General features: G+C 38.3%; 1 protein-coding gene across 3 annotated transcripts in view; it reads left to right on the forward strand.

Annotated features, from left to right (window-relative positions):
- Vps13c (vacuolar protein sorting 13 homolog C) overlaps positions 1-25,167 on the forward strand; it is a 146,174-nt gene that overhangs the window by 69,991 nt on the left and 51,016 nt on the right. For all 3 annotated transcript variants that reach the window (XM_005075600.3, XM_013117405.2, XM_013117407.3), the window contains 17 exons: positions 397-500; positions 679-846; positions 1,299-1,603; positions 3,408-3,555; positions 4,170-4,278; positions 8,343-8,476; positions 9,799-9,955; positions 10,757-10,836; positions 12,252-12,311; positions 13,050-13,212; positions 15,157-15,270; positions 16,388-16,491; positions 16,874-17,041; positions 18,967-19,271; positions 20,312-20,459; positions 22,051-22,201; positions 24,048-24,157. In XM_005075600.3, the coding sequence (XP_005075657.1) occupies positions 397-500; positions 679-846; positions 1,299-1,603; positions 3,408-3,555; positions 4,170-4,278; positions 8,343-8,476; positions 9,799-9,955; positions 10,757-10,836; positions 12,252-12,311; positions 13,050-13,212; positions 15,157-15,270; positions 16,388-16,491; positions 16,874-17,041; positions 18,967-19,271; positions 20,312-20,459; positions 22,051-22,201; positions 24,048-24,157 (2,528 nt within the window). The remainder of the gene's footprint in view (positions 1-396; positions 501-678; positions 847-1,298; positions 1,604-3,407; positions 3,556-4,169; positions 4,279-8,342; positions 8,477-9,798; positions 9,956-10,756; positions 10,837-12,251; positions 12,312-13,049; positions 13,213-15,156; positions 15,271-16,387; positions 16,492-16,873; positions 17,042-18,966; positions 19,272-20,311; positions 20,460-22,050; positions 22,202-24,047; positions 24,158-25,167) is intronic.

Genomic DNA, 25,167 nt, shown 5'->3' on the forward strand with positions numbered 1-25,167 from the left:
CTCCTCTCAGCCCCTCCCACTAGGCTCCCCTCCAAACTTCATGTACCCGTGTTTTACTTAGTAACCTACCAAATCCCATTAGTGATGCCCAGATACGCATGGACGTGGGGCCACACACTGGAGCATGGGTAACCTCCCAGTGGCCACATTCCCGAAGAGGAATGATTCTTTCTCAACAAACTGCTATCAACTGTTCTTCAGGAAGGGATAGAGCTCATGTAATTAGGTTTTTAACCAATATAAAAGTTTGATGTTTGGAAACCTAAAAATATTTAACATGAAATTTACTAATTGTGAGTTCATACATTCTGTATATCTTCAAATCAAATAAAATAATGAAAACAAGTGTTTATATCAAAATAAATTATAATGATTAATTTTTGTTTTCTTCTTCAGGGCTTGATTCTTCCCTTTCACTTCAGTCAAAAAAGCAGTCACTTTTTGCCAGGCTGGAGAACATTGTTGTTACAGATGTTGACCCCAAAACAGTTCATAAGAAAGTAGGTAACACTAAGAAGATAGTTACTATTATTGTATAGAGATTTTATTTTAAAATATCTTATTTTAAAAATTAAATGTGTTTCTATAAAGATTATAATTTCTGGCCTTTTCTACCTGGGGCTTTATTTTGTAATTGCTTTTCTGGGTAGAGTACGTTCACATTTCTTTTTTTTTCAGGCTGTATCCATAGTTGGCAATGAAGTTTTTCGTTTTAACCTGGATTTGTATCCAGATGCCACTGAAGGGGATTCCTACACTGACATGTCCACTGTGGATGGTGTGATGGCATTGCACGTTGGCTGTATTCAGATTGTCTACCTGCATAAATTCCTTATGTCATTGCTGGTAAAGTTGCCATTTATATGTTCACATCTCACATTAGAAGCCATAAGTGTTACGATTGCATATGTTGTAAACTTTGAGTTTTGGGATATTTTAATTATGTCTGCCTATGTGTATATATGAAAAGTAGCAGCAGAAAGCCCTCTTTAACACTTGAAATCTAAGTCATGGAATGAGTTTTGTCTGTGATTGAAGTTAGTTTCCAAGAGCCCATAGTAGTCCCTACCTGAGTGCCAGAGTGTTGAAAATGCGTTCCCTTTCCACCCCCTACTTACTAGTCAAAGCTGGGCAGCTCATGAATGAGGATGGATTCCGTTGATTCCTTCCTTTCACTAGAAAAGCAGGCCTCAACCTGAAGGACTCTGTTGGAGGAAATTGCGTATGTGCTAGCAGAAGATAGGCCCATTTACAGATGTTCCTGTTTCTGAATTTCTCCTTTTACATTTTGTCTGCAGAGCTTCCTGAACAATTTCCAGGTGGCCAAAGAGGCACTGAGTGCCGCCACTGCCCAGGCTGCAGAAAAGGCTGCCACGAGTGTGAAAGATCTTGCCCAGAGGAGTTTTCGTGTTTCTGTCAATATTGACTTGAAAGCACCAGTCATTGTCATTCCACAGTCCTCCGTTTCCACCAGTGCTGTCGTGGTAGATCTTGGATTAATTAGAGTTCACAATCAGTTCAGTCTGGTGTCTGGTGAAGACACCGTAAGTCCTCCAGTGATCGACAAAATGGAGGTGCAGCTTACGAAACTGAAACTCTCTAGGTGAGCATGTTCAGTAGCTGTAGTCTGAAGTATATGTTAATTCTCATGATATTTTTATACTCTGCTTCTTTTACAAAGAACTGTTTTCTGATCAGCTGGAGTGTATGTAGAGCCAGCAACTTGTTAACATTTTCTTTAATATCTATATATTATTGTTTAAAACAGTGGTTGCTAACTGTTTGAGAACAGACATCTTAGCCAGGTGTAGTGGTGCATACCTTTAATTCAAGCATTTGGGAGGCAGAAACATGTGTATCTCTGTGAGTTCAAGGCCAACCTGGTCTACATATTGAGTTCCTGATAGTCAGAGCTACACAGTGAGATACTATCTCAAAACAAAACAAAACAAAACAAAAACAACAAAAAACCCCACCAAAACCAAAAAACCAAACCAAAACAATAACAACAACAACAACAAAAAAAACCATATCTTGATCCTTTGTCCCTAATGTCTTGGCCAGTGTCTCTCAAAAGCAAAGACTTTTATCCTAATATCACCCATGGTATAAACTTGCTACACCCAGCAGGTCTCCTGGGGTCTGTACCTTTGACCCTGCGCCTGCTTGCCGTCTCCCCCAAGGGACAGCACAGTGGGACAAAAGCAACAATACATGGAGATTTAAAAATAATTTTCGTAATCGTCAAAGGCAATTTAATTATAAAAAAGTGTAAAATGACAATTATAGGCTAAGTGAAGAAGATAACCCCAGTGGGAGCTTTCTGAAATGCCTTAGTGACAGCTGCGCCATCTGATTTTTGGATTCAGTTTGTTGCTGCTCCCTCTCTGTTGTTTTGTCTAGTCTCATCACCGACAAACACTGCTGTTCTCTGATTAACCACAAGCATGCACTCTGTGGAAGGCACTGTCAGTGATTGTATCATTGTGAGAGCATCACAGTGTGGTTGTAATCAAGCCTGTATTAGTCTTTTCATGTGTGTCAGTCAAGACACAATAAATGCGACATGAACAAGTTTGCTGCAAATGGAAGATGCCATTCATTAAATGGTGAATTATTCTTATTAGTAGAAGAGTAGATTCTAAAATTGTAGAAAATATAGTTAATGAGGAAACCCCTCATGCCATCTTGTGGAACATTACCTACTGCACATAATTGCCTGAATGTTATATGTATGATGGGTAAAATTGCTGTATATTATCGATATGATGGGTTATCTGGTAGGTCATCTACACCAATTTCTCCACAAACACAGAAGTAAATGCATTTCAGTTGACTTTGTGAAAAGTGTGTGGTCCCCAAGCTATAGGACCTTTCTCCTCCTTTGTCCTAGCAGAACACTCAGGTAGATGTGGCCCATCATTGAGTGAAGGACCATAGTGTGACACAAACTATATTATCCCTAGATTAATGTATTTGATTATGTCTTATATATCTGCAGCATTGTGAATTAAAAGTCAAAACCAAAACCAAACCTTTAACTCAGTTCTTCTCCTCTCTACAGTTTTAAGAAAAAGTGTTTTCTTGGGGCATGATGGCATATCCCTTTAAATCCAGCACTAAGGAGGCAGAGGCAGGCTTCTGACTTCGAGGCCAGCCTGGTCTACAGAGTGAGTTCTAGTGTAGCCAGGACTACACAGAGAAACCCTGTCTCAAAAAGCAAAGGAAAAAAAAACTTTTCTAAACGACTCAATGTTTATTTTAATCTGCCTTTGCTAGTGGATTATAGATTAGTTACTAACTCAACTTGGTCTAGAGCAGCAGGTCATGCTTGGCACGCTTCTTGATGGTATTGTTCATTGCTCTCTGTGATGGCCTGTGATGGTGTACTCTCTCCCTTTTACTAGGACAGCAATCCAGCCAGGCGTCTCCCATCCTGATATTCAGCTGTTGCACCCCATTAACTTGGAGTTTTTTGTTAATCGGAATCTAGCTGCAAGTTGGTACCATAAGATGCCTGTTGTAGAAATTAAAGGGTGTCTTGATTCTGTGAATGTAAGTACATGAATGAAAGTATCTTGACTGTTGAAATTTCAACTCTGAAAGCCTTCTCTTATGCACCCAAAGGGAATGCAGATTTTACTGAGTGGTAAAAGAAACATTTTTGGTGAAACTTTGTCCAACAAGGCCATTAATCTTTCCAGTAGGATTTAATCTTCAGTTAAGTATTACTAACTCTTAAATCTGCAGCATACCCATTGCAATAATCTGCACACAAATTATTTATTGTTATATTCTCTCTCATAGTATATATTATTTACACATTTGTTTTTGAGGAGATCAAAGTATGCCTAAGGTAACTACAGTACTCTTTAAGGAGTGAAATGCACGAGTTTCTAGTACTTGCTATTTTTAAAATGGATTAGATTTCTTTAAGTACAATTTAAGTAAAAACCAGCCAATAGTGTTAAAGTTGATTCACACATTTTATTATTTATATGTTTTAACATTTAAAATCACAAAAGATGAAGCAATTAGTAAAATCCGTGGTGGTGATTTTGTCACTTCTCAGTTACTTTCAGGATTATTCTCTTATTGCTGAGAATTGCTTTCTGTATCATAGTTGTTTTATTTTAAAATGAATATTTTATTCATCATCTATTTCACAGGTTAGTCTAAATCAAGAGGATGTTAATCTTCTGTTTAGAATCCTGGCAGAAAATCTTGGTGAGGCCCCTGAAGACTTGGATAAAGGGCAGCCTAGAATACAAGAGATAGGTAAGAGGCTGATGGCAGCTGACAAGTGCACAGGTACTCCAGTAGCCACTGAACATTGTTTTCCATTCAGAAACTTTTTTTAAAAAAACATAGTAGGGATTTAACCAGGGTTTTGCACATTGCTGAGGCACACACTATACTATTGAGTTATATCTGCAGCCTGAAACACAACAGACATGAAGTAAATAAATACATATTTACAAATTGTGACTTGTTTTACCCCCCAAAAAATAATAATTAGAGTGTGACTGGAACTTATTGTCTCTTTTTAACCAAACAGACAGTTGCCAGTTAACATGTTTTCCAAACTGCTTGAGCTTAGAGAAGACCATTAGGGAGACTGGCCATTAACTAGTGGTGGATTTCTGTAAAAAGTATTAATTGTATATTAAAAAAATTTAGAACTCTAGGTTGTGGCATCATATTCTACCTGATATTTAAATAAGACTTAGTGGTAAAGTATAAGCATTTAAATTATTATTAATAAATTATCACCCCCAAAGTGGTAAGTATAGTATGTTAAAATAAAAATAGCAGAAATTTTACATAATTAGTTAATAATTAAATAAAAATTATGGCCATTTTACTTAAAAAGTTGTAATACTTTTTTTCTTTTTTATTATTTTATTTAGGGTAGAAACAACCTTGTTTCACATGTCAATCCCAGCTCCCTCTCCCCCCTCTCCTCCCCCACCCTCCCCACCAGGTCCCCTACCCAATCTCTACTCAGATCCCCAGGGAGGGTGAGGCCCTCCATGGTGGAGCTCCAGTAACTGTCATTTCATCCAGGGCAGGGCCTAGGCCCTCCCCCAAGAGTCCCGGCTGAGAGAGCCTCCCATATTGTGGCATGGGCATTCAAAGTCTATTTGTACGCCAGGGATAATTACTACCCAAGGCCCCATAGATTACCTGGGCCTCCTCACTGACACCCACATTCAGGGGGTCTGGGTCAGTCAAAAGTTGTAATATTTTAAAGTTTATATATGTATGTATGTATGTATGTATGAATAGCATACGTACATAATGAGGAGTGTTGGTATTATCTCTTTGAATTTCTGGTTGAATTCTGCAATGAATTAATTTGGGCCTGGGCTTTTTTTGGTTGGGAGACTATTGATACCTGTTTTTATTTAAGTTGTTTATCTGTTCTTGATTTAATTTTGGTATGTGGTACTTATCTAGAAAATTGTCCATCTCCTTAAAGTTATCCAATTTTGTGGAGTACAGGTTTTTGAAGTATCACCTGATGATTCTCTGGATTTCCTCAGTGTCTGTTGTTATGTCTTCCTTTTCATTTCTGATTTTGTTAATTTGGATATTCTCTCTCTGTCTTTTTGTTAGTTTGTCTAGTTTGTTGAATTTCTCAAAGAACCATCTCTTTATCTCATTGGTTCTTTCCATTGTTTCTATTTTACTGATTTCAGCCCATAATTTGACTATTTCTTGCTGTCTGTTCCTTCTGGGTGAATTTGCTTCTTTTTTTTCTAGCGCTTTCAGTTGTTCTGTTAATTCACTACTGTGTGATTTTTCCAGCTTCTTTATATAGGCATTTAGTGGTATGAACTTTCCTTTCAGCACTGCTTTCATTGTGTCCCATAAGTTTGGGTATGTTGTGAGGTCATTTTCATTCAATTTTAGGAAGTCTTTTATTTCTTTCTTTATTTCTTCCTTGACCCAGTGGTGGTTCAGTTGATCATTGTTCAATTTCCATGTGTTTATGGACTTTCTGAAATAAATGTTGCTGTTGAATTCTAACTTTAAGCTGTGGTGATATGATAGGATACAGGGGTTTATTCCGATTTTTTTTGTATCTGTTGAGGTTTGCTTTGTTATCGAGTAATACATACATAATGAATATATTATGCACACAAGATGTGTCTTTATTTTTTTAATCAATTATTGGCGTGTGTGTTTGTATGTATGTGTGTGTGTGTGTGTATGTGTGTGTGTATTTGCTCACTGTGCTTTGCTGATGTTTTCCTTGTAGTTCTATATATTTCATACTTGTGTATGTGTTGTGTCTTGACCTCTATCCTTGTGTGTGTGAGTGTGTGTTTGTGTAGTTTTTCTAGACAGGGTTTCTCTGTGTAACAGCCCTGGCCATCCTGGATCTTATTCAGTAGATCAGGCTGACCTTGAATTTACAGAGATCTGCCTGCTTCTGCTTCCCAAGTGCTGAGATTAAAGTCATGCACTACCATGTCCAATTCCTGCCATTTTTAAAATGGCTTCCTTGCATTAGATTCTGTTGGAGTATCATAATTTTTGTCTGTTTCAGGTTGAGTTTTTCAGTGTTAGCCATGTCACACTGAAATGTCCTTATACCTGCTTTTCATGTGTAGGACCACACTAATGGAAGGACATGTAATTTTATTAATGTCATTTAAGTTTAACTAGGTTTTAATAATTGAATTTAACTAAAACTTTATTGCTTGAGAGTTTCATACATGAATAGAAAGTGTTTTGATCAATTTAAAGTTTGATAGCTTTACAGGAACGTAAAGTTTTATTAAATTTGTTGAAACTTTTGCCCATTGACTGAGTGAAAAGTATTTCACTGTATGTTTTCATTTTTTATTGTATACAAATCTAAGCATATACTTCCAATTGTTTACCCCAAAATTGTCTGTGTAATCACCTGAGCAAGATGTCCCACATTCCTCAGTACTCTTCCCTGTGTCCTCTCAGTTAGGACATACCCTGCTGGCTTCATAATCTACTTAGAGGTCACTGCTATTCTGACTTGTGACCCTGTTGGTATCTTAATTTTATTATTGGTGAATTTTATATAAATGGAGCCATGAAAAATTTGCACTTTGTTTGGCTTCCTTTTTTTTACGATGCAGTAGTGGTTTTTCCTGTCTCTGCCTTAAGAGGATGGAATTACAGGTGAGCTATCACACTACTTGGCTTCTTATTTAGTTCCTGGGGACCCAAACTTCAGTCCTTGGCTTTCACAGCAAGTGCCTTAGTCATTGAGCCAGTCCTGCAGCCCCTTACTGGGAATATCTTCTTTTGTGACTGATCAACCTGTTAAATTACTTTTATTTGAAGCAATTCGGGAATAATGTGATAGATGAAACTTTGCTCTCTGCATTGCCTTCTTAAAGGTATTTATGAGTAGCATTGTTTTTCCATGTGGGTTTCTAGTATAGGTTATACTGCAGGGCTGTGGGATGTTGAATTAGTGGTCAAAATGATTACAATTATTGCAATAATGTAGTGACAAGAGTTATGTACTTGATAGTGAAGGCTGTCAAGTCAACCTGATGAACTTAGACTCTAGCATTTGCATATGGTATTAGACAAGGTGCCAAATTTGTCTAAAAATTAATGTGTTCATTTGTGGGATGGGGGCAGTGAAGTTCTTTCTCCAGAGGGACATTTTAAGACTTCAGCTGGACAGTCCATGCACAGATTGTTGTTCAGTGTCTGGAACCGTATTTGTTAGGGCACACATATATCAAAGGATAGCTTTAAGATTTTTGTGTGTTATAAGTTAGAAAACAGGTGTATTGCACTTCATAGTGTTTCAGAACAGCATCATAGCCATGGAGCCTTTCTTTTCCTTCCTAGACTGGCGTACTCGGCCCCTTTTCCTTTCTTTGCTTATCTCTGGTTGCCCACCTCAGGGCTTAGCCATACTGCTGTCTGTTCTGTTTGCAGACCCTGTCATGTGCCATCTCTGTGGTTTCCCATAATTTTTTACTTTTAAAAAGGTGGACTGTCTTTTTTGTGAAGGAGCTCCTGCTCTGTGTGGGTGATTCATCTGAGTTCATATTTTCTTTACCTCCTCGACTTCTCTTTGTGCATTGTATGTTCAGCCCATTAATACTTGGCTGCTTCCTGTGAATAGGTATGGCTTGATTTTTCCACTTGGCTTTCAGTGTGTGTGTGTGTGTGTGTGTGTGTGTGTGTGTGTGTGTGTGTGCGTGCCCCTTTACTAAACCATAAGCTTTCTAAGGCTGAGAACTGTTAAGGATTTGTGGATCTTAAGAGTGCTCATACATGTTTCCAGTAAGTGTCTGTGAAGAAATGAACACATTTCTGTTTACCATCTTTAGGTGAAATGAAAGCATGCCAAGAAGTCGCTGTGCCACAGGATGTACACACCACACAAGATGTATCACCAGCCAGAGTGGAAGAGACCAGATCCATTGATGTCATTAATGTACTGTTAAACTTTGAAATTAAAGAGGTGTGTAATTTTCATCACTTTTTACAGCATGAGGCGATTAGGTTATGGATAGTTGTAGATAATTGATATGTGTGAGAAAAACCTTAGACTATTGATGTGATTGTGCACTTTAAAATTTGAGAATTTACTACGGACTAGTTAGAGTGTAGGGATCCAGTATTTTTAGAGAATGGAAGCATTTTCTGTAACTTTCTTTTTAGTCATGATAGGATGCTGGAATGTTGTATGCTTTGGATTTTCATGTAAGAAAGACAAGGGAGGGAAATAGAAAAATCTTTTGCAAATAAATGGTAGAAACTCTCTGGAGAATAAATCACAGATCAGTCACATTAAAAAATGCTGTATTCGCCGGGCGGTGGTGGTGCACGCCTTTAATCCCAGCACTTGGGAGGCAGAGGCAGGCGGATCCCTGTGAGTTCGAGGCCGGGCTGGATCGATGGCCTCCGAATAAATACAGAGAAACCCTGTCTCGTAAAAACCAAAAAAAAAAAAAAATGCTTATTCAGTATGGACTTTGTTCTTTCTAAGGATACATTAGAAAAAATATAGTTTAGAAATATAGTTTTGTATTTCCATTAAAAATATGCTCAGGGTAGGCTACTTTCAGGGTCTGTGTTGTAGATGTAGTGACTGGGCATCCTAGTAGTCTGAGAGGGTTAGGAAAGGCTTCTGGGAGGAAGTGACATTTGAGTAGAGTTTGTAAAGAAAAGGAATAAATAATTTGAGAAAATGGAGTGAAGAAAGGGCCAAGGCTATGTAGGAAGGGGTGGACATGGAATAAGTAGGCTCTTTTCCTATAATTTATTATATACCTGAGACAGTTCTATCCCTGTGAACCTGGTTGGGCTGGAGGGAAGGGATTTGTGCTTGCTAGGTGGATATTTGGCATCATACTGTCATATATACAAGGAGGCTGCCACCTAGTGGGTAGAGGCAGGAGTGCTGTGAATGACCTATGCTCAGGATAGCACGCCAAGCATGAGAGGCCTTGCCTGAGGATTTGGGTAAATCTTAGCTTTCAACAGAGTTTCAGACAGAAGCTGTTGATAAGGTAGGACTTCTAAGATTGGACTACTACCTGCCTCCCTTCAGGCCACGCTCTCATGCCCATCCTCCCTTTGGTGTTTCACCTTCTAGAAATTAGTGGTGATGTCTCAAAATCTGAACAAATGTATAGAAGGTAATTAACTACAGGGAATTTGCCGGTTCAGAATGTCTTTTCCTTGTGTGAATTTCTTCATATCACTACATGTAATTACTGAGTCCTTATTGTCACGGTGTAATAGTGAAGCGTTTGTGGTAATCTAACCTCCTCCTTTTAGGTTGTGGTTACTCTGATGAAAAAAGCAGAAAAGAAAGGAACACCCTTACATGAACTGAAGATCCTGCATCTTGGGATGGAGGCTAGAGTAAAAGCCCATGACATGACTGCTGAGGCTTACCTGAGAAAAATCACTATGCAGTGTTTTGATTTTCCTGGTGAGTGTTCAGGCCCGTCTGTGGAAAGGCAGTGCAGATAACCAGGATAAACGCAGGGCCTCCTTCTGCATCTTTCTACTTACTGTGTGTATTCCTTATATACACAGAGTGTTGGTGATGGTGTGATAAATGTCACCTTCATGTGTATAGTGACATGAAAAAGTCAAATCCCAGGTACAGAGCTCAAAGACCCCTTTTGAAAAGTTAACTTACTAGGAAGCCTAACTTTAAATTGCTTTACTTGCAAATTACATGAATGTTAAGGTCTGTTTTAAATTACATTAGTATGTGCTTGTAAAAAGTAAATGTTAAACAAAACGTAAGTCTATAGAAGGAGACACTTAGCCTCATCTGCTCCTCTCACTTCCTCCCCAGTGACTGTGAAATTGCTGTTGTTTAGTGGGTACCCTGGACCTCTTAAAGTTCACTGTTGAAATTTACAGCTCTCTGAGTTTTATAGTCTCCATTTGTTTAAACTTTCTAAGAATTCTGTGGATCATCTATGAGAAGATAAATGCTTCTTGTGTTTTATAGCTGCCGTTTCTCATTTTAGGGTTTGTTCATACGTGGAGTATGACAGCTGTTATTGACTAGCGCTGTTTGGTTGTTAATTTTCAGTCTTTCACTTTTTCTTTCCAGTTTTTCAAAGCTAGGCTTCCTGAGATACAGTTTATAGACAGTGTAATGCATTTGCCTGCTTTGGGTACAGCTTTCTCATAAGTATTTCTCTGTGTAGCTGGTTGGTTCTGTTTTATAAGATGTGTGAAGTATTGAAGGGATAGATTTTCTTTTTCCTTTTAGATCCCAAAGGCGAGCCTCTGTACATTGTCAACTCCTCTAATGTGTCTGATGGGACCCTCCTGAAAATGCTGTTCATTAAGGTACCTGTTCTAGTTCAGTTCTGTTGCTGTGATAAATTCCCTGACAGAAAGGCAGTTTAGTGGAGAAAAGATTTGTTTTACCTTATAATTTCAGGTCACAGTTTATATCATCGTGGGTAAATCAGGACAGGAACTTCAAACACCCGGTGGCATCACACACTCACAGACAAGAGCAGAGAGAAATGAGCACATACATGTTGCCTGCGTGTTTGTGCTCAGCTCAGTCAAAGGCCCCTTGCTCAGGACTGGTGCTGCCCACAGTGGGCGGTGTCTTCCCCTCTCAGTTCACTAAGGACAGTCCTATACAGACATGCCCACAGGCCAGCTTAATAGTAGGCAGCCCTCACTGAGACTTGTTTTCCCGATGATTCTGGGTTTTGGGGGGTTGACAGTTAAAGCTAAGCATCACAGTGCCTCATGTCTGGGGTTAATATTGGAGTATGAGAAGTTATTTATATTCCCCTCATATTTATATGTGGATTCTAACCCTGCCCGTTTTCTTCAGTCTAAGTTGGTTGATGATGGATTATGGGACCATGTCAGAGTCCTTTATTCTCCACTAACTTAACAAGCTTCTATTGAATAAATGGGAGTGAACACTCAAAGCTGTCCCATGTCTTGAAAAGTGTGTTATAAAGTAGATAGCAGCCTTTTCCACTTTTGGATGGACCCAAAGTGGAATAAGGAATTTGAGATTTTGCATCTATAGAATGTAGAGCATGTTTATGTGGTCAGTTTGGGGGACATATTCTTATTTGCTTATAAGAAACATGTTCATTCATGTTCTGAATTTTTTTTTGTTACTTGCCTAAATGTATCAGTCCTCTGAGGGTTAAAGAACAAAGACAGTCTTTTTCAGTCTTTTTTTTTAAAGTTAAATAACAGTAAGGAAAAAAGTCTATGTTTTTCAAAATGAAATGACCCCAGCATACAATAAGTTGCAGCAATAAGAAGTAGCTAATATCCCAGAAGTCAGGGTTCCTGTTTCATTCCCTCAGAATCAAAATGCTTCATGTTCTCTGACACCTGCAGTGTGTGTACTGGACAGTCCACTCCTAGAGTCACTAAGTGCCCACTTCTGTGGGGATTAACTTAACCATTCAGACTCTAGGTGAGGGACTGGGAAAATTACCTACCAGTTAACATGCAGATCTTATTTCAAAAAGGTTGTATAAATCCAGTTGTATGTTTATAAGTAATATTTATTGGTTATGTGATGAAATGGGTTCTGTAAAATGGGCTATAAAAGCTTGTCAAAATCAGATTTTTAAAGAAAATTCTTAAAAAATAAAAAATGAAGAGAAACATGTTTTCTGTCTCTGAATAGCATACTTTAAGATGTAAAATGCATATGTTTTCAGTGTGTGAAATTCTAGTGTTTGCAACTCAGTGGTTTAATTGTCAACTTCTTATAGGCAGACAGTGATGGACCAGAATTTAAAACTGTTCATGATAGCACCAAACAGAAACTGAAGGTAAGCATTTTGTATTTCATTGTAAGACTGGATTATTGATTAAATGTAGCTTGATAGCCACTTTCAGTTGTAAGACACAAGATCTAAAGTTAGAATGGGGGCAGTAGAAGTAGATCTAAAATTAGTGCACATGGAATTGAAATAAAAGTCTTGCTCAAACTTGTTTCTGAAAACATGGTTTTAAAATGTGAATTAATTATTGTTTGTGGACTATACAAAAATTTTTTATTTTTGAGGGAATTTTGTTCACTTTAGCCTACTGTAGGTATTTGGCCTGATGTTGGCAGCATTGAACATTTGCTTTAGGACTTGAAGAAGATGAAGGAAAGGATAGAAATGGCCTATGACAGACACACCCACCCAGTCCATTTTTGCATATGTAGTCAGTGTAGGAATACTACTGTATCTTTAAGAGTCATCAAGCTGTGTTGAAGTTAGAACTAAGGTCTGCACTAGGAGTGGGCAGAGCATTGGTTTGTTGTCTGGTAAGGGCTGACAATATGATAGTAATAAAAAGGATTAAAATGAAATTAGTAATTTATTCTTAATTATTTAGAGCGTCCTCAGTTGAGCCATTCTTGTGTTAGTTGCATACAAACTCAACCCAATGGTGTGACTGTGACCTCAGTGACATGGCCATCCCCTAGTGGTATGACCGTCATTTCCCCAGTGGTGTGACTGTCCTCACAATGGTGTGACTGTTCCTGAAACCCTCCTCTCTGATGTTCATTGTCTTAGGTTTCATTTTCATCTTTGGACTTGGTGCTTCATTTGGAAGCTTTACTTTCCCTTATGGATTTTTTGTCATCTGCTGTGCCGTCTTCTGACTCTTCCTCCTCTGAGAAGGAATCTGAGCTGAAGCCACTTGTCGGGGAATCCAAAAGTCTTGCCATCAAAGCTGGTATCAGTCTTTCCAATAAGCTGTCATAGAATCACTTATATATAAAGCTAGTATAAATGTTCACTGTGTCTAACAGATAAGGGTGGATCTGAAGGAAACAGGTTCTACTCTTATAGGATTACATGGCATTTTATTGAAGAATTTGAATAAATGTTAATAGTAATCATCTACTTCCAGTGGGTTTTACTCTCTGGCTCTTTATGTAAAATAGAATTTGTAGGTTCTTTAGGTTGACATATCTTTGTGGTCTTCTGTCCAGTAAAAGTGAGAAGGTAAGAAGTCACAAGATGGTGACAATCATGCTTAGCCACAAAGGCCCACTTCACTCTGTTGCTGTGTGCAGCAGTTGTGAGTTCCTTTTGGGCACTGAGGCCGATTTCACAGAAGGGACAGAGTCACCTGACCTCTAGTCTCATCCCTGTTTCATTCACACATAGAATTTGATCTATGTTGACCAGGTACATGGCTTATATTCTGAAATATTGGGTATAAAAGCCCAAGTGAATAAAGAACTTGTGCCTGACTTTTAATTACAATGTTTACTTGTTTTAGGGGAGAGAGGGGGAGCTGGGATTGACATGTGAATGACATGTGAAGCAAGTTTGTTTCTAATTTAAGTAAAAAAATGGTTACTTATTTTAAAAATCATATGACAAATTTCTGATTATTCCCAGCTTGAATTATATCTGTTTTATTGACATCTTAAGTATATGAGTTTTACTATTTGATTTATACGAGGATTTCAACTTTTAAAATTATGGGGCAATAATGTTAGAAGTAGGATTTCCCCTTCTTTGTTATTTTGATGTGTATCTCAGGCTGGCCTCAAACTCTTGATCTTCTTGCCTCAGCCTCCCAAGTGAGAGAGCTTTCTACATGTGGCCACCACACATAACGTTAACGTGTTAATATCTTTTGGAGAGTGTGTTCTTAGAAATATCATCTCTTTGTAAAATATGCCATTCTTGGCACATCTGAGGAATGGAAGGTCACTGTTGAGGCAGCCTTAATCCAACTGAACTGTTCTCTAATTCTGCTGCACAAGTTGAGTTTATTGTTTATTTATCCTGCACCAAATGTTGAGAAAGAAAACACCTGTCATGTAAGGGTTAAGAATTGAGAGCCCCATGCTTTTTGTTTATAGGTAACTTCTGTTTTGCACATGTAAGATGGAGTGATGGGAAAGTGTCAGTCAGGACTTGCACAAAAAATTTAAACCCATTCAGTTGTGATTTTTTAAAAAATTGTTTGATTGTTTCAAGATAACATCTTGCTATATAGCCCAGGCTGAGCTTGAACTCACTGTGTAGCTCAGGTTAGCCTCAAACTCAGGCAATCCTTCCACCTTAGTCTCTTGAATGAAGGATTGCTACCACACTTAGCTTGACTACATTCTTACATATGCATTTCTTGATAATTTCTTAAACTCCAGTATATTATACACTTTTCTTAGTGACTCAATTATAGAATCACTGATGGGCCCATAGCATATGATCTAGAGAAATGGGTTGGTTTTTTAAAGTACATATAAAGGACATAGTAAATAAAATGAATTTCATTGACTGTTCATTACTGTTTCAATTTTCATGAATTACTATATAATATGAGATGTGACTAGTTAACATTTTTGTACTAATCAAATTCTAGAATCTAATTTAGAGGATTTTCTTTCTTTTCCTAGGAGAAAAACAAAAGCAAAAACAACCAAAAACCAAAAATCATGTCTGCCTAATGAGTAGCACCCTCTAGGTGTTGTGGTTGTCTCTATCCATAACTGAAGGCCAACATGCTGGGTTTTATCTCAGTGGCAAAATCCATATTTGTATTATCTTAAGAGAGACTTTAATGGTTCATTTTGCATATTATGTGTTTTTATTAGTGAACTTAACATTGTGTTTTACCATCTTTGCACACCACTAATCACTGATTTCCACTACTTTTCAGTGCCCAGCACTTCTGAAGGTGATGTGTTTGATATGAAAGTCACAGCCGAATTAAATGCCTTTAACATCTTTGTTTGTGATCAGAAGAGTCACATAGCAGATATTAAAATACATGGTAAGTAACTATCCTTCCATAGTATTTTGGAAAGTTGAATGGATTTATATTGAAAATGTATGCAAGCTTTGAACAAATATACTTTGAAATGATAGAGGTAAACTTGTTATGATTCATTGCTGACTTGAGATATTCCTTACACATTTAAATAATTTTAGAATACATCTAAGGCTTACGGTTTTATTTTGATTACATTTTCAGAATAAGATAATTTTAAGCTCAGGTGAGTATCATAGTAACTCACAGTGTAAAAAAAAAGTCACTACCTTATTTCCCTTGTATTTTGAGCATACATAGTATAGCAAAATACATTTGTGGAAGATATTTTAAACTTTTCCTGTCATCAGCACGAGTCGAGACTTGAGCCTCAGGTTATACAGTAGATTCCAGAAAGCCTGCAATGGCCCAGATCTTGAAGCTAACCACTAGCCAATGTTGAACAAATAAGTTTAACTTTCTGTACCTTACTTCCCCCATTAAGTGGAGACATGGTTGTTGTGAGGGTGACATTTATAAATGTGCACATTTATAAATATATACATTTATGTGTGTGGATAAGTGTGTAATACAATGTATGCAGTTTTAGAAGGTTGATAAATCAGTAACATTCAGCAAACACTACCAGGTCTTAGCTGTTGGCAGTCTCCCATGAGGAGGAATCCTTTTCAAATCCTTATGCCTTTGATATCATAAGCATGGCAAACTTTTTAAAGTTTAGGAGATTACACTATAGATATAAATTATCGTAGAAATAATTCTTAGCTATAAGATGATGCTTATTTCAGTCCTAATAACATGTATCTGTGAAGTACATTGGAAAATACTGTCTCCCCAAGTGAGTGACTCCAATTTCACCAATGCGTAGGATATTGTTTTCAGAGATGTAACATTAATTTACTTAAAACTCAGTGGCTTTTATTTTTTAAATTTTCTCAACTTTTATGGATAAGGTGTATGCTGACTTAAACATGGTACAACCTTTTTTAGATATCTCATGTATGGGAGGTGATTGTTTGTCTGATAGTAATTCTTATTTACCCTGTATCTTGGTAGTATGTTAGCACACTTAAGCTTGCTTACAAAAAGGCAATATCTGTAACTAATGTGATTCCTGTAGGAATGGATGCCTCTATTTCTGTGAAGCCAAAGCAGACTGATGTTTTTGCCAGACTTGAGAATATTGTAGTTATGAATGTTGATTCACTGTCCATTCACAAAAAGGTAATTACAAAACCAATTTCTGTGTTGGAGTGTGTTGTTTGGGGACCAGAGGCCACTATTTATTTCTTTGCTGTATGTTTGTTATTTGTCTGACATGTGTTGGGCTTATTAGGGCTAGAGATGTAAATGGAAGATATATTTCAGGTTGTAAATTCTGCTATATAACAATTTGAAAAAGTGATTTCTGGAAAGTTTAGGATGGGTAGGTATTTTATTAATGAAGTGATGTTTATAGAAGAGGAAAACATTGGTGCTTGTTGAAGGTTGAGCTTCCATGTTGTTTTTCACCTGTCAGGCCCTTGTGAATCAGGATGAGTACTGAGGGTCTAGTGGCCAGGATTCTGTAGCTCTGCTGCAATAACCAATTGTCTTGTAATGTCAGGCCGTCTCTATTTTGGGAGATGAAGTCTTCAGGTTCCAGATGACTTTGTATCCAGATGCGACAGCAGGCGAGGCCTATGCTGATATGTCTAAAGTGGATGGCAAACTTAGTCTCAAAGTGGGCTGTATTCAGATTGTCTATGTTCATAAATTCTTCATGTCTCTTTTGGTAAGTTTATTTTTAGTTGTCCTCATTTCTCCCTGAGGTCTAAATGTTGTGGCCATGTATCTGAATATAGACAGTTAAAATCTTTATTAATAGGGTATGTTTGTTAGCCTTCTATCACTGTGACAAAATACCTGCGATAAACAGCTTAAAGAAAAAAAGACTTATTTGAACCCCCAAATCAGTAGGTTTTTGTCCATGATTGCTTGGCTCTCTTGCTTTGGAGTTACGATGAGGGAAATCATTCTGATGGAGGGTGTATGTTAGTCCAGGGCTGTCAACTTCATGGCTGCTGGGGAACAGAAGGGAGAGATGGGTTCCAGGTCCCAGTGTCCCCGGAAAGAGCATGCCCCCAGTGACTGCACTTCCTTCCATCAGTCCCTACTCTAAAAGTCATGGTGCATCAGTAGTGTCACAGCCTGGTAGTCCAGTCTTCAGCACAGACTCTTTGGTGAACAATTAGTATTGGGACCAGAATGAAGGGCTATATAATAAACACCCAAACTTTGAACAGAATGTTCTAATTAAGTAAACATTTTAAATGATGGTAAACCAAATAGAAAATTAAAAAAAAATTACCGTATGTGTACATGTGTATATGTATGTGTATGATCATGTGTTGGGCATGCATGCCACAGCATACCGTTTGCAGATCAGAGGATAATGTTGTGGAGTCGGTTTTCTCCTACCTTTCATGGTTTCCAGGGATCAACTCAGGTTGCCAGGCTTGGGCAGTAAGTGCCTTAACCAGTTGAGTCACGTTGCTGGCCCCCAAATGGAAGCTTTAATCCTTGTTTTAAACATAAAAAGTACCACTCTCAGCTGGGAGGTGGTGGTACATGCCTTTAATCCCAGCACTTGAAAGACAGAGGCAGGTGGATCTCTGTGAGTTTGAGGCCAGACTGGTCTGCAGAGCGAGTTCCAGGATATACGGAGAAACTCTGTCTTGAAAAACCACAAAAACAAAACAAAATAAAAGCTATCATTCTCTGACATTTTCATAGTTACATTTTAAAGTACTGTTGGTATTTTCTTTTGTTTAGGTATGTATACATGCACATGTATGCATTGTTTGCTTTTTAATACTTGTTTTTTATACACAGGATCCCATATAGCTCAGACTGGCCTCAAGTTCACTGTATAGCTCAGGATGACCTTGCATTTCTGATCCTCCTGCCTCTACCTCCTAAGTATTGGTACTACCACACCCAGCTATTATTTTTATGTATTTTATTGTTTGTATTATTTGATATTGTAATTTAGGGCCTTTCAATATTAGTCGTTTGGTAAAATGCCCAAAGGTCATCATGTAGTTGAAGAACAAATATTGAAACTTATAGTTTTAATTATATGTGTGATGAACCAGGCCATGATATTCTTAGATTTACTGGGTCCTTGCAAATATCTTGGGCTGAAGAGTATAAATCTGCCAATTTAAAAGCTTACTGGTCCTCCATTTCTACCTAAATCATCCTGCTTATGTTCTAGAATGTGTATATCTTGGGGTAGTGAAAGAGACGAAGTTACTCCTGTATGATTAATGGATGCACATTAAGAATATTGTTTTTAGATTTTTCATTTGGAAAATTATTTTCAGTTGAAATCAAGGTGAAGTATATCTTACTACAAATAACTTTTGATTCCTGTTAATGATTACAAGATGGTAGACAATTAACCATATTTGCACATCTCTTATTCTCACATCCTGAAAGCACAGAGTGGAGCCTGCTTTGGGATAGAGTGGTGTCTAACATCCTTTTCATTTAAATTCCACTGTAGGATGCCTGGTTATTCTGAGGAAAAGTGGGTGCTTAAGTCATGAATAACATTTCTCTCACATGCCCTCTGAATTGAGCTTTCATTCAGAGTAAACACTTCTTTAGGGTTTCCTTGGGGAACTGTGCTTACCTGCTGTTCTCTCCTAACAGAGCTTCCTCAACAATTTTCAAACTGCCAAAGAAGCCTTGAGCTCTGCCACAGTCCAGGCTGCAGAAAGAGCTGCATCCAGCGTGAAGGACCTGGCCCAGAAGAGCTTCCGGCTTCTGATGGACATCGATTTGAAGGCGCCCGTCATTACTATTCCCCAGTCTTCTGTGTCTCCTAATGCTGTTATAGCAGATCTTGGCTTAATCCGAGTTGAGAACAAATTTAGCTTGGTTCCCATGGAGCACTACTCTCTTCCCCCGGTGGCTGATAAGATGAGCATCCAGCTTACTCAGCTGCAGCTCTCCAGGTGTGTGTGCATCATCTAGCTGTTTGCTGCTTTCTGTGCATTCCCATAACTTTATTTTCACCTTCTGTAATCACTGTGATGATTCATAATTCTCACTTTGTGTTTATTCCAATTAAGAAACCGACGGCTGCTTTCTGGCCAGTAGTTAATGGTAGTATGCTTTGTAGGGCTGCGTTTGATCTTTAAAATTTCATAGTATAGTTATTTTTTTCCATTCTTTAAAAATGATTATAGAATTAAAGTTTCGTAATGAGGACGGGGTAGGACACATGCCTCTAGTCCCACCTATTCAGGATGTTGAGGTGGGACAGTGATGAGCTCACGAGTTTGAGGTGAGCTTGGGCAACATAGCGACACCCAATCTCAAGGTAGAAAAAGAGCTCTATACTTACTAACATTTATTTTGTTCTTTTTAGTTCCACATAGCTATTTATTTTTGTTTGATAGAGAGTCCTTCCTGAGTTGTAGTGTGATTTAAGATGTTCACTCCCAAACCTTGTTACATTTAGGGGTTTTCAGTGAAGCATCCATGAGTCCTTAACTCAAAACATGAAAGCCATGACTTTATTGAACAGCAATACTTAACTCGGTTATATAAACAGTTATTGGAAGACAAGCTAGAAACAGCTGGTGTTCTATATTCATTTAACTTATAGATTTGATGTTTTTCTCCTTGAATTGAAGAAATAATGCCATATTAAGGCTAAATACACAGTGACTTTCTTAATGATTCCATTTGGAAAGGTATGACTTTTGCTTACATAGTATTATACCATCAGCCAGTCCTGGTGACAGTAGACACATTCGTTAGACCTGATTCAAAGTTTATCTGAGTTTATTTTTTCAGATAGCTATGCATGTAAACCTGATTTATTCTGATGGGCTGATATATGAAAATACACATTTTAAAATAACCCTCATCACAGCTTTTGAGTGTTTAGGAAAGTGTTATAAAAGCATACAAAATATGGCTGTTCTCATTTTCAGATATAAATGTAAAGTATGTGGATATTTATAAGAAATCCTTGTTATTCTTTCAGAACTGTTTTAGAGTCTGACTCGCCTCAACATGACATTGAAATCTTAAAACCAGTGAACATGCTTTTGTCCATACAGCGGAATCTGTCAGCATCGTGGTACACACAGATTCCAGGCATGGAGATAAAAGGAAAACTTAAGCCTATGCAAGTGAGTATGTAAATTGTAGAAAGTACTGGGTAGGCTTGCTTTGTTCACAGTGCAGTTTCTGGTGTGTGAAAACCAATAGTGAGGTCTGTGATTCACACTGTTCTTTAGTTCACTTTAGTTAGACATTTGGCAAAGTGAGGATGAAGCCTGAGATGAAGCCTGTGGGGATCTAATGAAAATCTTTTTTTTATTTTGAAAAATTCAATTAAATTCTTAATGTAGTAAAATTATCAGAATTCAAGGTAATGTTTAGATACAACATCCAAAACTAAAGTATTCTTTCTAGTTTAGGGATGTTTTATTGATGCATCATTTGCATGTATTAAAATATAACAGCTTGACTAGTATTACACTGTATAGGGACCCTCTTTTATTTAGAAATAGTTATTTGAGCAGCCATATACATTTATTTGGGAGGCAGTAGTATTTTCAATGGCACAGTTTGGGTCTGTCTAGGTTTCTGAGGTCAAGGGTGACACCAGGAAGGATACTAGTGGATGAATGACCCCAGCAACATGTTTCCAGGAGACCACGGTCAACAATTAGAAACCAGGGACCACACTCTCAGCATTGTGCTCCAGAGGTATGAAAGGGCCACCTAATAGTTGATGCAGTTTCTCAAGTTAGCTGCTGCCTAGGATTATATCACAAGTAGGAAGTTTTAAAGTTGATGCCACACCAATCAGAAGACAGGGTTTGGGATAAGCAAATTGTCCTTGTCTCTTACCTGGTGCTTCATGTTCCCGCATCATCATATAGGCAGGAATCTAGACAGTGCTTGAAGAAGATGCATGGGTGTGTTTTGTGTGAAGTTAATTGCAAGTGCTTATACAAGCTTGGAGGACTGCTGTGTGTGCCAGGGGAGGGAGGGTTGTACAAGGGGAAGCATGAGAAGCTTCAAAGTGAAGCCTGAGTTAATGGATCTTAATAGCCTGTGGCAGTTTCCTTCAGTCTAGCTGCTTCATGTTTTTCAGCTCTCCACTGTAAGATGCTATTATTCATGTCCTAAAGATAAAGACTTGTGTTAAAGAAGCTGAGAAACTTGGCTCACATAGCTTAAAGGCATAGAACTGATACTGATCTGTCTCAAGAGCTTTTTTTTTAATCTCACATGCCCTTTTGTAAATTACAGAGGGAGATACTGCTTTCCTGGTATGCATGATGGCTTAGAAAGTGCTTGTTAGTTGGTTGCCAAGCTAAACAGATATTTTGTATATATCCAGTTGTGTCTGTACTGAGAACAGAGCTACAGAGCAAGAGACCATCTCAATTCTGATAGAAACCAGAAACTGAGCCACTCCCTATATTGAACTTAAAGTGAAGCAAGTGATTGCAAAGGAGCTAGTGCTGGATGAGATGAGGGACGGGCAGAGTGGAGACTGGAGTGAGGCCGTGGAATAGGGTGGTATGGTCTCAGGTCGGCAGAAAGGGTATTGGGTTCCAAAGGCGCTTGTGGAAAGTGTCATCCTAGATGTTGTAGTCTTGGCACATGTGTTCTCTCTCTCTCAAATAGGTTCATTCATGAAGTTATAAAGGCATAATATTCTATTGTTTTCATACATCATGTAAATAAATTATTGGTGGTTTTCAGGTTGCTCTCAGTCAAGATGACTTGACAGTTTTAATGAAAATTTTGCTGGAAAACCTTGGGGAAGCTTCGTCACAGCCAAGCCCTGCCCAGTCTGCACAGGAGGCTACAAGAGTGAAGAGAGATACTCGGAGCGGGCCTGATTACCTTAAAGGTAAAAGCCAGTGAGAGTAGTGTGTTGGTACTGAAAAATTAGCAGCATCACACAGTGTTCTATGAGCTCTGCAGCACGGTGCTGTGAAAGGATTTAATGTTCATAGTGTTTACTATGGGAGGTCTGCTGGAGTTGGGGCTCCTATTGGAGCTCCTAGAGGAGGGTGCATGCATTATCTACGACAAGGGAGACTCAGTTGTTCTTGCCTCCATAGTGAGTATTTGCCCTTGGCGTGTGGCAACTATATTTGCTGAATTCACTAGGCACTGAGGTGGTCTCTGTGTTGAGAGGAAATGCAAAGCAGGCAGGTGATCTAGTAAGATGTCAGAATCATTTAGAGAAAAGAACCGTGATGTGTTGACTGAATCATGAGGAAGGAAGGTATTCTCTTGTAGTAATAGCTCTATACCTGGCTTAAGTGAAGAATGATGCTCTGAATTGTGTCAGGAAACTTCTAGGCTATTAAGATTAAACGTTTTAAGAGTACTGTGGCCCTTTACATTCAGGCGTTTTAAGTGGTACATGGGATATAATTTCAGTTAGTTTTCTTTCCTTTCTAATTGTTTTTGAGGAACACTCTCACCTTGTAGGCCATGCTGGCCTCAAACCTGTGATGGTTCTGCTGATTTATTTCCTGGGTGCTGGAGTCACAGGTGTGCCCCACTGTGCCCTGCTTTGCGTCGTCCATTGTTTAAAGTCATTGATGTGGATAGTAGATGTTTTTCTGAGACAGTCAATAGGTGACATTTACACAAATAAAGCAAGAAAAAGGACCCTTTGCTCCCATGAACCCCTCCATACTGCTCCTTGTGCTTCACTGATGAAGCTGCCATTAGCAATTACTTTTATGGTATCAACATTGTTTCTGTAATTAAGCTGGGCATGCTTTGGGATTTCTGGTTTAAATAGCTGAGACCAGGGTCTTCCTTTGAGTTTGGGTTTGCATTGGGTGTAGACAAATGCTATATAAGTAGGCAGACTACACCTGATGGCTTCTGCAGGGACACTGTGGAGATGAACAAACATTGGTGATGAATGGTCTCGTTGAATTTAGCTGCGATTGTATTTGTCTTTCTGGTTATCACTTTATGGTTAATGTGACACCTGGCAATGTGAATGTGTTCAGATGCAAACTGCAAATACAGTGAAGGTTGGAACAGAAATTATTTCCTGAAAACATGGAGCAAAAGCCCCAGGGTTTTTCAGCCTGGCAAAGCCTTGCTTTTCTAGTAATTTTCCTAAAGAAGGACCCGAGTCTCCAGAAGGATGTAGACTTGCTTTATCAGGATCTGTGCTGCATATCCTATCTGTCTGAAGATGGGAAGGAAATTGGAATTACTTCTAAGGTCTTCTCATGTCAGTATTCCAAGGGCTTTCCTGTCACAGTGCCCTCCAGCTCTGCTAGTGAGCAAGTTTTCTCTTAGTCACCATACCCTCCAGCTCTCTCCGGAAAGTGTTCTCTCCTGCAGAAGGTGTTTGCCAGTTACCCAGTCTAGGCAGTGTTTGACTTCACTGTATGTTCAGTTTCATAATGTTTTAAGGGTGACCAGCTAGGTAGGGAAAATATACTGTGGTAATGACAGACTGTACTTTGAAGGGACATTTCAAAAAGTCACCTTGATATTATTTGTAAGATCTTTTTTCCGTACATCTACCTGCCATTTTGTCCTTTGCTAACTATGTAGTGATCAGTTGCCATTTTTGTTAATTGTCTGGTGAGTTAAATGTGATAGAAAGTATTTTATAAATTTAGAATATTAATTTATCTTCCCAGCTTAAAAATGTCTAAAATCATGTACCTACTTAAGAGCTCTGTGGTTTTTCTTATTAATGTTTGAACCGTCAGAAGAACATTTGACAGACCCAAAGCCCTCCGTGGATCAGACTGTCACTCTTCAGTTTGACTTTCACTTTGACTCACTATCCATCATCCTGTACAACAGTGACAGCCATCAGGTAAGTAGGACATTTTTTTCCGTTGCTGGAGATAAATCCTTTGCTCTTAAGAGTATCCAGTTTTTGTATGCTGGCATTTATTTGTTGTAGCTATTAATAAAATTCAGTGCATCTACAAATCACTGTTTGGCTTGAAAAATGTTCATGGCTCCATAAGCTCAGCCTTTCACCCTAGGTTTTTAATCTTACTAGGCCAGGGAGAGGTGTTCAGGGTTTCCCTGTTTCCAGTAACACAGCACCAAAATGCATTTTATCCATCACTAATAGAGGAGGTTTCTATATGACTGACTGGCCATATGTTTAATTTTATGCGTCAGTAGTCATCACTATTTAAGAAGAATAATACTGTCTTTGGAGTCTTTTATGATCATGCCTCAGTCAGTAATAGATAAGCAAGAATATAGTAGGTCAATAGTACTTTAGAAAGCCATTTGTACTGCATAGTATCTTGTAATGAATATTTTTATTTTATGAATTAGTTATGTCATATGTTAATGCCCATGATATGTCTGTATCTATTGTAGAGTTTATGCCTGTGTTCATAGGCATTTCATGTGCTATTTGCTATTTTCTTGAAGTTATACAATATTCATACATTTCTCCAGTTGAGCTTTGTGATAATATCTGTTGTTTGTGCAATGAACCACCAGAAGTTCTAGTGTTTGGTGTTTGTACACATCTCAGCAACTGCCTTTACTGAAAGTGCAAGTTCTGCACATTGAAGGCCCGGTGTCTGTTGGTCTCCAGCCTTAAAATGCTGCTGCTGTCTCGGCCTCTTTCTTTAACCTTACTAATTTAGACATACTGTCACTTTTCTTTTGGTGCATATCCTTGTTTTCCTTTTAATTTTCCCCCCTGCTACTTCTCACTCTTTTATTTGTGACTCTTCTTCGCTCACACTTTTAGTGCAGTGGCTTCTTTTATATCTACTAGGCAGTGGTACAGTTTGTGTCCTTAGTGATTTTCATGGAGCCACTTGGAGCTTTTTATTTTGCTGAGAAACCTGAGCC

This window comes from Mesocricetus auratus, unplaced genomic scaffold (genome assembly GCF_017639785.1).
Source record: "Mesocricetus auratus isolate SY011 unplaced genomic scaffold, BCM_Maur_2.0 Super-Scaffold_100691, whole genome shotgun sequence".
Classification (NCBI taxonomy): domain Eukaryota; kingdom Metazoa; phylum Chordata; class Mammalia; order Rodentia; family Cricetidae; genus Mesocricetus; species Mesocricetus auratus.